General features: G+C 36.2%; 1 protein-coding gene and 1 pseudogene across 1 annotated transcript; one reads left to right on the top strand and one right to left on the bottom strand.

The window, feature by feature from the left end:
• Nucleotides 4,918-8,515, top strand: LOC18773628 (probable 1-deoxy-D-xylulose-5-phosphate synthase 2, chloroplastic). The gene is made up of 10 exons (XM_007207978.2): nt 4,918-5,146; nt 5,404-5,568; nt 5,658-5,822; nt 5,939-6,089; nt 6,192-6,463; nt 6,555-6,828; nt 6,902-7,209; nt 7,306-7,587; nt 7,665-7,949; nt 8,052-8,515. The coding sequence occupies exons 1-10, from the start codon at nt 5,051-5,053 to the stop codon at nt 8,196-8,198; spliced, it is 2,145 nt and encodes a 714-aa protein (XP_007208040.2). The 5' UTR covers nt 4,918-5,050; the 3' UTR covers nt 8,199-8,515.
• Nucleotides 8,607-11,489, bottom strand: LOC18773277 (annotated as a pseudogene).

The raw sequence follows: 12,297 nt of genomic DNA, 5'->3' as shown, positions 1-12,297 counted from the left end.
TATAAAATTCCATGAAAAATATTTGCATTTTGCAGTGGAATATGTAAATGCAAACCTATATATTTCCATCCCCTAAATTATGATTTAAAATATTATATTGCCGTATAAGTCCATGACGAAGAATATTAAAATTTGAGTGGGTTTTCTTAGTAGAGGGAGAAATTATTGATCCAAATTAATCCAAGGGTGGATGCAGAAGGAGACAAGTCATACGTGTTGGCATCTGGGCATAAACTCCGGCTTGTTGATGCTCTTATTCTGACAAATTATCGTTCCCATGCGTTCAGTAAGGCTATTTCAACATTTATTATTATTTTATTGGGGGCCTACTAACCCATGATAGAAGAAAAAGAAATATTCCCCATGATCATTCTTTTTAATACACATAAAAAATATTAACCTTCGTGTTAAGGTTAGATTATTACAATTAAGTTAAACGACAGTTCAAAATACATTCGGCACATAAAGAAACATTTTCTCTCATTTCCATGTTTGATTTGTGTAGTAGTATTAGGAATAAAAAATTATTCAGTTTTCCAAAATACCCTTTATTATTCTTTATTTAAAGTTATTAATAAAAAGTGGTACTTGAAATTTAGAATAGAGATAAGTTAGTTAGAAAAAATTGAATCAAATGCTTTCTCAGGTGAGGGGTAAAAAGATTCACAAGAAATGCCTGTTTGGTTCAAAGTTTAGGAGTTTGTGAAAGGATTTGAAATTGAATTCCATGTTTGGTAAGTGCACTCTTGGGAATGCAATTATGGACTCATGGGTGTATGAACTTTCCACATAGGGGAATTTCATACCCTTGGATGAGCTTGGGGAAATTTCCCCCCCAACTTGGGAAAGCATTTAATGCAAATTTTTATGACTAACTTATCTCTATTCTATTTTTTAAAATACTTTACCCTTGAAAAACTCTTCATATTTCTTTCTTTTTAATAAAAAAGTTAAAAGTATTATTGGAAAATTGAAAATTTTTCATTCCTAATACTACACAAACGAAACATGGAAATGTGATAAAATGGCATTTCCTAATTATCATTTCCCAACGTTTCCAAACATAACATCCTTCATTCCCATCTTATGGGATTATACGTGGGAAGTTCATTCTCAAAAAGTTTAAGGGCCTATTCGGTAACGTTTTCGAAGAATGTTTTATTAGAATACTTTCAGAGAATGAAAATAAGAAAACGAATTTGCATTTTCAAGAAATGAAAATGTGTCTAGTAGATTAATTATAAAACATCTTCAGAAAACAAAAACAATGAAAACGTATATGGTAGTACAATTTGAAATAATAATATGTGAGTTATTTTTATGTAAACGTTTCCCATGAGAATGAAAACAACTTTTTTCTGTTTTCTACAAGTACACATAAACTTGTTTTCATTTTATGAAAACATTCTCATTGTTTTCTGTTTTTGGGCCACCGAACGTGTTTTTGCCTCATTTTTGTTCTCTGAAAATGAAAACAACCTTTTAAAACGTTACCGAACGGACCCTTAAAGTGCAAACCAAACGAGTAAGGGTATGAAATAAAAATTTCCCCATACATGAAAAGTTCATACCTATAAATAAGGTATTACATTAAAAAGAATAGATTTACCAAACATAATAATGTAGTTTCATACTCATTTCCAAACTTATGAATCATACACACTCTCAAATTTGACGTACCTAATTTGAAAATTTTAGCATCATAAAAGTATATTTCTTTTCCTATTAATAGGTTTAATAGTTGTATTTTGGATGATATGACAGGGGTAGCCATTTTCTTCTCAATTGTCAATTCCTTCCCAAGGTTGATCACCTATTAAGAGTTGTGGTCAATGATGAACTCCTCAAACAAGAGAGAATGAGAGCAAGTAGATTCGTATTTAATGTATCATTTATATGAATAAGACTATACACTGATTTAAATACATCAACTTTGGTCTACCTAATAATAGTGGTAGGACAATTCAGTTAAACAATGTAACGAGCATTTTTTAAGTACATGTATTTTAATTTGGCTCTTCTGCGACAATATGGCAAGGGGAGTCCTACAAAGTTTTCTAGCTAGATGCGGTTTAATGATCAAAATTGTCTATCTTTTAGGCTATCTTTTAAATATCATCTCTATAAAAAACAAAAAAAACAAAACAAATCAAAAGCCAGGCATTTGATTGGTATAACAAACAAGAAAACTTAATGTTTTTATTAAACACTGAATCATCACACTTTAGTGTTAACAAATTTCAATTTGATTGTTTTTTGCAAGAATGATCATTGAAAGCGACTTCAAAAATAAACTCATTTGATTATTGTATTACATTGCAAAATAAAAAGTAGAATGTACAAGGTAGGAGAAGTTATAAAGGAAAATATCCCCTTACTCAAGATTAATTTTATTTTTAATACAAGCGATAGCTACAATAGGGAGATGGAGTTTCTCACACGTACACACACTACTAAGGTGCCAAGTATGTTTGAACTTAAGAGCATCACCAAGGGAGATGTCAAATACCAAACATCAAATTTACATTTGATGGCTAATGTGACAATTTGACATTTACACATTTTTACACTCCACTCAATATGTCAAATAAATAATTATTGTAACAGTCAAATCATTTAAGATAAAGAAGAAAATAATAAAAAAGAAAAATAATAAATGAAAGTAACAGCTAGCTGTCTTTAAAAAATAATAAAATATTCATTTGACATCTTGCTTTTGAGATGTCAAAAGTAATGGTTGAACCTCCAGCATTCATTCCACATTAGCTTTGACAATTCGGTTGGAGTGATGTGAGATATTATTTCTAGCCGTTTAATGTTTATGAGGCACTTTTGACATATCAGTTGGAGATGATCTATTGATACAAGTCAAGACATTTTCTTATTGGACTAGAACCTATTCGAACACTTTTTTTTTTTTTTTAGTAACTGTAGAGAGATATATCATCTCATTATTAACGTCACTTCACTTTAGCTCTGTTTTTATTTTAATGTTTTTGAATGAAAGTTGATGCCCAATTGAAGTTTCTTTAATATCTCCCCAGCTATATTTGTACTGTTACAACTTACATACTCCAGGATTCTTTCCCTTGAGGTCTTTGAAGAAGAGCATCTAATCCTTGAGCTTCTTATCACTTTCCTGTATATAACAGGAGGCCAATCACATCGTATATGCATGTAATTTAGTTCAGTGAATTGGTATTTCTTTGACCAAAAGGAAAAAAAAAAACCAATCTTAACAAGAGAATATTAAGAAACTTTCAAAATACTAAAAGGGTGAAAAGAAAGGGCTAGCAACTAGCAAGTGGTTAATGTATATAGAATATCTATATATGTTATTACAATTTACAGATCAGAACATTAAATAGTATTTATAAGACTACTTGTCGGGTTAAATGTACAATTATATATACTAGCCCTTGACACATGCTCACGCATGTGCCAATTGGTTTTCTTTTTTTTTTTTAATTTTTTTTTTAGAATTAAGAAAAAATAACAGGGTAGTTATGTTCCATAAAAGTAGGACCTATTATCTTATTTTGTTTTTAATTTTAATTTTTTTAATATTAAAAAAATATGAATTTACCATATTATCCTCATTTAAATAATAATTTCAATTCTTAATGTTTGAATTAACAAAGGGCATTTTCTGGTATTTTGAATGTTTCACCATTCTCTGCCTTTTGCTTTATATATATAGATATATGCATGTACTTGTTCATATATGGGTTACATTAATGCAGTGCAGCCCTGCCAGTTAAAAAAAAAGAAAAAAGAAATTGTTATTTTGTTTGAACTTTAAAAAAAAAAAAAATTATTATTATGAAAACAAAAATAACCAAAGCAATATTGTTGCTTTGTCGGGTGTTGGAAATTCAAACCTAACTGATCAAACCAACCTATGTAATTTAATTACTTTTATTTATTTTTTCACTTAATTGGATTAAATTATATGTGAAATTTTGAAAACCAGCTTGGGCTCATTTACTGCTTCTTTAGGAAGCACTTTTGTTCATAAGAGCTTCTCGTAAAAGTGCTTTTATCATGAATATATTGAAATTTTCATAAGAAATTAAAGTGCTGCTTGGAAAAGCACTTGTGAATGCTTCCTCAACAGGTGCTTCTTTAGAAAGTGCTTCTGTAACCTAGAAACACTTCTATCCTTTTATGCCAGACGTTGTGAGAAAAGCATTTTTAACCCTTCCAAAAGCACTCTCAAACATGCCTTCCCAAAAACGGTTTTAACAAGCTAATCATGTAGATTCTCGTTTTCTAAAGATAAAAAACTGAAGGAAATCGAAACAATCCAAAGTGTCATATATGTCACATGTTTAGCTTGTTTAACTCGTTAGTTTTTGGACTCAGTAATTTCTTTTTAAAAGATATCAAAATCGAGTCTAGATTCACAAATATTAAACTCATGAATTATTTCTATAAAAAAATTAACTCATAAACGATTATTATTATCAGAATCTAACGCTTAAATAATCCACACAAAAAAAGCCTTAACAAAAGGGGTCTTTGCTAAATATTCACTAGGCATGCATGAATCAAGCTTTTTTTTTTTCACCATTTCTTTTTATAATATTGTTACAACATTATTTCTAAATCAAGCATGGCAAAGCAATAATTGATTTGGTTCAACAACTAAAAAAATGTACTTATTCAAAACCCATGCATTGTATAAAAACAAGAATGCAAAGCATGAGGTTGGATTACTTCCTATTTAATTATTGAAATGGAAATTGTTTTTATTTTATTTATTATTTTGGCATAAAAGGAATAATTTTCTTATTTAGAAGAAATTTGGACTTTTTTCTTATTTTGACCATTTTCCCAAAAAGAGATTATAATCATTGATAGCTTCTCATTATTTAAATATGTACGCAGAGTAATTAGATACATTATATTTTTTTTGCCACATAGGCTCCCTCTTCCGTGGCATCACCAACGATATAAATAAACTTGGTTTTTGTCCCAAACTTTAAAATTCTCACAACCTTCTCTTCTCCTCCCCATTAATTTGTCTCTAAACTGGATTTGCTTAGCCATGGCGGTCTCTGGCTTATTTGTTAGACCAAACCCATACCTCTCTCCATGCCTCAAGACTCCAAATCCAAGGCTAAATCATAGTTGCAGAAAACAGGTTTAGTAGATTACATGTCCATTTGCTCCTCTCTGTTTTGCTGCTCTTCTTGCAAATGGGCTCCATGATATCCATGTTATTATTATGCTGTTCTGAAAACCAAAGCAGATGCTTCTCATTTTCCTCACTTTCTTTTTTGGCTTTCCTTTTTGGGTTGCTGATATATTCTTTGTACTTTTATTTGTCTTCTGATGTGGGTTGTGTCGAAAGACTATGTTTATTGATGTTCCAATGGTTGCTTTGATCATCTGTGGCAGCTGTGTTTGAAGGCTTCTGCTGGTAACGCAGACGGCGAGGAGGACCGAAAGCTGATCAGAAAAGGAAAAGACGGATGGAATATCGATTACTCCGGTGAAAAACCAGGCACGCCATTGCTGGACACAATCAATTACCCAGCTCACATGAAGAATCTATCCACAGAGGTAGGTAGGCAGCAGTTTTGTTGTGTTGGTGTTTCTGTCATTTTTGCTCCTTTTTGTTATGATAATTGTGGGTTTTTGTTGTTGTTCAGGATCTCGAACAACTAGCAGCAGAGCTCAGAGTAGATATTGTTTACAGTGTTTCACAGTCGGGAGGACATCTGAGCTCAAGCTTAGGTGTGGTGGAGCTGGCAGTGGCACTGCATCATGTGTTCAACACCCCTGACGACAAGATCATATGGGATGTTGGTCATCAGGTGCAAGAAACATTCATTTCTAGTTTAATCGAAAAGAAAAATTCTGTTTTTATTTCGAATAAATTTATCGAAAGACATTAAACTATGTACTGATCTATTCACAATAACTTGTGCAGGCATATCCTCATAAAATTCTGACAGGAAGGAGATCCAAGATGCACACAATCAGGAAAACTTCAGGCCTTGCAGGTTTTCCTAAAAGGGATGAGAGTGTTTACGATGCTTTCGGTGCAGGGCATAGTTCTACAAGCATATCTGCTGGTTTAGGTACCTATTTCAATCTCAATTTTAAAATACATGTCCAACATAATAGATGAACACTTTTCTAATTTCATCCAACTTTGTGTTTCTCTCCAAAAATATTGGCAGGCATGGCAGTCGCAAGAGACCTACTTGGGAAGAATAACAATATCATTTCAGTGATTGGCGATGGAGCCATGACTGCAGGGCAAGCATATGAAGCCATGAACAATGCAGGATTCCTTGATTCGAACCTGATCGTTATACTGAATGACAATAAGCAGGTCTCTTTACCGACCGCCACACTTGATGGCCCTGCAATGCCAGTTGGAGCCCTCAGCGGTGCTCTAACCAAGCTCCAATCAAGCACCCAGTTTCGCAAGCTTCGTGAGGCTGCAAAGGTAAACCTCTAAGCTTACGAATAATGATTCCTTCCTATCCTGACCTGTTAGCCTTATTTCAAGATCTGACTTTGAAAATATCTTTTCCAAGAGCATCACGAAGCAAATTGGAGGCCAAACGCATCAGGTTGCAGCAAAAGTAGATGAGTATGCAAGGGGGATGATCAGTGCTTCTGGGTCCACTCTCTTTGAGGAGCTTGGGTTATATTATATTGGTCCAGTGGATGGGCACAATGTTTCAGACTTAGTTACCATATTCCAGAGAGTGAAAGCCATGCCTGCCCCAGGTCCTGTTTTAATCCACATCATGACAGAGAAAGGAAAAGGCTATCCCCCAGCCGAGGCTGCAGCTGACAAAATGCATGGTGAGACTTGAACTTTATGATCCCATACTCGCTAAGAATTCTTATACTGACCCTTATTTCGTTATACTTTCAGGTGTTGTCAAATTTGACCCCAGAACAGGCCAGCAATTTAAGACCAAATCCTCTACACTTTCATATACTCAGTACTTTGCTGAATCTTTAATAAAGGAAGCAGAAATAGATGACAAAGTTGTAGCCATCCACGCAGCAATGGGTGGTGGCACTGGTCTCAATTATTTCCAGAAGAGGTTTCCAGATCGTTGCTTCGATGTGGGGATTGCTGAGCAACATGCTGTTACATTTGCAGCTGGATTAGCTGCAGAAGGTCTCAAGCCATTCTGTGCTATCTACTCATCATTCCTGCAACGAGGATATGATCAGGTGAGCAGATAAAAGAGGATAGGTGATTGTGGTTTGTTTTTCAAAGTTAGTTTTTTCTATAAAATCAGTGCTTGATGACTTGTAATGGGTATACAGGTGGTTCATGATGTAGATCTTCAAAAACTACCAGTCCGCTTTGCAATGGATCGAGCTGGCTTGGTTGGTGCAGATGGGCCCACCCACTGCGGAGCATTTGATATCACGTACATGGCTTGCTTGCCCAACATGGTGGTTATGGCTCCATCTGATGAAGCTGAACTGATGCACATGGTCGCCACAGCAGCAGCCATAGATGACAGACCTAGCTGCTTCAGGTTTCCAAGAGGCAATGGTATTGGATCACTTCTTCCTGCTAATAACAAAGGAACCCCACTTGAGGTTAGTATAAATGAAATGAAACTCAAATTTATTGAGGATATGGAACAGATAGCTGAAATTCTTCAACTATTGAATAGATTGGTAAAGGAAGAATACTGATGGAAGGCAGCAGAGTTGCAATTTTGGGGTATGGTTCTATAGTTCAACAATGTGTCGAAGCTGCAAGCATGCTGAAAACCAGGGACATATTGGTGACAGTAGCCGATGCAAGATTTTGCAAGCCTCTGGATACAGATCTAATCAAGCAATTGGCCAAGGAGCATGAAATCCTTATTACAGTTGAAGAAGGTTCAATTGGAGGTTTTGGGTCTCATGTATCCCACTTCCTAAGTTTAAGTGGTATTCTAGATGGACCACTCAAGGTACTATATTTCTTTGTACTTTTTATAACATTACTGATTTTTGTTCTTTTTAATCGTTTTATCTCTTTGCTAACGCCAAAAGAACGGGAGTTTTCTTTGCAGTTGAGAGCAATGGTACTTCCTGATAGATACATTGATCATGGAGCACCCCAGGATCAGCTTGAAGAAGCAGGACTCTCATCGAGGCATATCTCAGCCACAGTATTATCTCTCTTGGGGAGGCCAAAAGAAGCTCTTCGGTTCAAGTGAGTGCACAAGTGGACACAATTTTGTTGCCATCGTAGCTGTTTATATCATTTGGCAATCTGAGTTTGGAAAAGCAAATGTCAAAACCCAACTACAGAGAACTTATTTGGGGTGCTCATGTATCATATCTCAAGATCTCTATGTATAAAGCATCGCTCATTTACGCATCCGATGTATTACAATGAAGGAGGCATAGCAGGAAACAAAGTGAACAGAAGAAAATTTTCTTGTATCGAACGCTCTCTCATGTACCCTACTTGATTATCAATGGGTTTCTTTAATTCGACCATTTAATGACATTTGGTGTTTTCAACCTATAATTATTGTCCAAAACTCTTTTTATTATCAAATTAGAATGGACTCATCTCTACATTCAACAGATTTCTACTTCAGTCCTCACCAGTCATTAATAGTGATCACAACCGCATGGACAAAATAATTGATCTGTAGCTTGCAATGCAGCTGTTGAATTATTAATAAAATATAAAAAGAATCAATTATAAATTAGAAAAGCTCAATCAACCGAGCAATCCAGGTTATACGCATATCTGCAGAATGCAAAGTAGAATTGGTTAAAAACTTAAATGTGCAAAGGACCAAAAACAAGGACATATGGAACTTAGGATTTTGTCATCAATAATCCATATTTGGTGTGAATGTCCTTGACAAAAACTGAGTATAGCAAACTTTTCATATTAATTTTGCTATTTCATCTTGAAAACACAGATCCTTTTGTAATTTAATTAAGTACCTTCATTTCCAAGACCCTTGAATGTGTCGAATACTGAGAGTGTGCATCCATGAAGATCAATCGTTTGGGAGCAGCTTCCAACACAGGGAACCTAAAGTGATTAATTAAAGCCAAACAAACAGTTGGTCAATCAATCAGCAGACGAGATCAATAGTCTTGCCAATCTAACAGTAAAACTGACAACAGCTTCACATGGGACCTTCAATGCATCTGAATTGTATTCACCAATAGTCTCCACAGGAACAAAGTCCATCCTTAAAATGATGGAATCTCTTGGCATCCCGAGCAATTATTTCTCTACCACTAACTTTGGTTACAAATTTTATCCAGGAATGACAGTCCCCACAAACTCTAAGGTTCTTAAATATCCTGATAATGGTATTTTTATTACTACTCATCAACAGAGCAAACGAAATGGCTAGCTTCTCGCTGTGATAGTACAAAGACCTCTTCTTTAGCTCCTCATCCATATCCTGCAACACAAATCTTGTATCAGGAACATAACCCAATAGTTTTACTTTTCCAATCAATTTTTCTAAAGTTTCATTGATCTCTCTAGATCTTGGATGGGACAAATCTCCAGCCATGAAAGTGTGGACCTCCCTATCCACGTCAACCCAACTCATTGCAGGATTCTTCTTGAACTTTAAATCCCTCATTGAGACCCCTCGTCACCTGGAGCAAGTTCAAGCACTTTATTTACAGCTCTTTCTGCCATCTCTACCTCTCCATGAAGCTTACATGCACTTAGCAGTGTCCTCCATAAGACTACATCTGGATTTCCGACTTGTTTTACTAGCGCTTCAGCCTCTTCAAGTCTCCCAGAACGGCCGAGCAAATCAACCATGCAAGCATAGTGATCTCGTCAACTCGGTAGTTTGATTATTCGTAATAGTAGCAAAGATTTGGCATCCTTCATGAACTAATCCCGAATTGTTGCATGCCAAGAGAACACTCAAAATTGTTACTTCATTTGGTTCAAGTCCCAATTCTTTCATACTATTAAAAAGTTCAGGTGCTTCATGCCCAAATCCATTCTGGGCGTAACTATATATCATGGAGTTCGTGGATATCACATCAATGTCAATTAAAGCATAAAAAAACAGACCTTGCCATCTCTGTACTTCCGCATTTCCCATACAAGTTCACGAGAGCAGCACCGGCATATATGTCTCTATCCAATCCAAATTTTGTCACCATGGTATGGATTTGTTTTCCTTCCGTCAATCATAGCAAGGCTTGAGCATGCCTGGAGAGCACTAGACAACGTTAAACAATTCGGAATTATTGAGTTGCGGATCATTATTCTGAACTTTGTCAAAGCTAATTCTTCTCTGCCGTTTCGTACAAGTCCCACAATAAGAGATGTCCAAGTTACGTGGTTTGGATTTGGAAATCTTTTGAAAATCCTTAGAGAATCACCAATCAACCCACACCTAGCATACATAGTTAGGAGTGAAGTCTGTGAAGCCACAGCGGGTTCATAACCAGACTTGATAACAAGACCATGGACCAATTTACCATTAGTTAAATCCTCTAAATTCCCACAAGTGATCAAGATACTAACAATAGTATACTCAGTAGCCTTAATTCCTTGGTTGATCATGTTCCACCTCTAGAGCTTCACATCATCACCATGCTGAGAGTAACCCACAATTAACGACATAAACAAAACAACATCCTTGTCCACAGCACGGTTCGACAGCAGCCGGGCATCCTTCATTCTACCAAACTTAGCATACATATCAACAAGGCCACTACGAACAAACGCATTTGAAACCTCTAGACCCAAAACCACTGACAACCCATGACCTCTCCGCCCTTCATTTATAAGTCCCAGGTTAGAGAAAGCCTTGAAAACACACGAAAACGTGTATTCATCGAGGTACACTCCATCTAAGACCATCCTCTCATACAACCCAATTCCTTCCTTGCTCTTCTTATGGCTAATATAAGAAGAGATCATCGAATTCCACATGAATACATGCCTGTTAGGCAACTCATCAAACAGTTTGCGGCCATAGTTAATGCTACCACACTTTAAACTCGGATCAATAAGCTTATTGCCTATATGGAGGCGTATATAACCGGATTTGATAATATGGGTTTGGACAATTCACACGTCTAGTAACGACCTTGTGTGCAGACATTGTTGAATCAGAGAAGAATAAAACTGAGAGGCCTCTGTGAGACTTGTGTTCTTGAAGGAGGCGTCAAAGCAGCTTTGAGCAGTAGATGTCAAGTACTTGAGGTGGTTAAGGTAGCTTAGTCTGGGTACAGTCATTTCGTAGGTTAAGAAGACCCATGGTTGCAGAAAAACTTTCTTGTGTGCTATCCCCAAAAATAATAAATAAATACAAATAAAAAAGGAAATGGCGTTGTCTTTCTCATTTTCTCTCATCTAAATCTAGCCCTGCCAACTCAGACATGAGGGTAAGAAGTTGCTCCCGTATGGCTACCTTAATTTGGTTCCTCAAGAGGGCCAGTTATGGTAAACGACTCAATACTCCTAGACAACGATGTTGTTCTTGGAGTTGCGAGGAGTTTAGTGACTCCAAAGGATGTGTGTGTGCTGAGAACAAGAGAATATAACCGGTTTGTAACATCTCGAACCAAAGTAAGACTATTCATTAATAATTTAATTAATTGTGAAATTTCAATTTTGTCCTTGGGATAGGGGTAATTTGGTTACTTTTTAATCCGGAAAGATTTTGGGAAAATGACTGGTAACTTTACGTAGATCGTATCGAGATGAGTCTGTAGACTTGTAGTGAGCTCGAATTGGAGTTATAACGAAAAAGTTACGATCAAAACAAGCTTAATGGTAAAATCGTAATTTTTTCGAAAAGGGTTTATTAAAATTTGAAAAGCCCTCATTTCCTCTCTCTCTCTCTCTCTCTCTCTCTCCTCTCGCCAAACCCTCCCCCCCTCCCCTCGACATTTTTTTTTTGCTCTAGCCGGTGGCTCCACTGCCGCCACCTCCGGCCGCCGTTCTTGGCGGCACCGGTCCCAAAAGAACCGCTTCTCCTCCTGCTTCTAGCCCCACCCCTCCTTAGCCTCGTTCAACTGTTGTTGTCACCAGAAATTGCAGATTTACGGCCAGTTTTACATAAAAACTTACGGAGCTCGTTCGGACACCTCCAGCCTCCATTTTCTTCAAACTTGGTATGCTTTTTCATCCTCTCAATGCATTCTAGCTGCTGGTTGTGTTGTTTAGGATCAATTTCTGCATTTTGGTTGTCAAATAAGCGATTGAAATTTGGCCGGTTTTCGGCCCTCGCTTTCAGCCACTTTTTGGGGTAGGTCGAAGAACAAAAATTGTTCCACTCAATGTCCTGATCATGTAAGTAT

Source organism: Prunus persica, chromosome G6 (assembly GCF_000346465.2).
Source record: "Prunus persica cultivar Lovell chromosome G6, Prunus_persica_NCBIv2, whole genome shotgun sequence".
Taxonomy (NCBI): domain Eukaryota; kingdom Viridiplantae; phylum Streptophyta; class Magnoliopsida; order Rosales; family Rosaceae; genus Prunus; species Prunus persica.
This window is presented reverse-complemented; position numbering and strand designations above follow the sequence as displayed.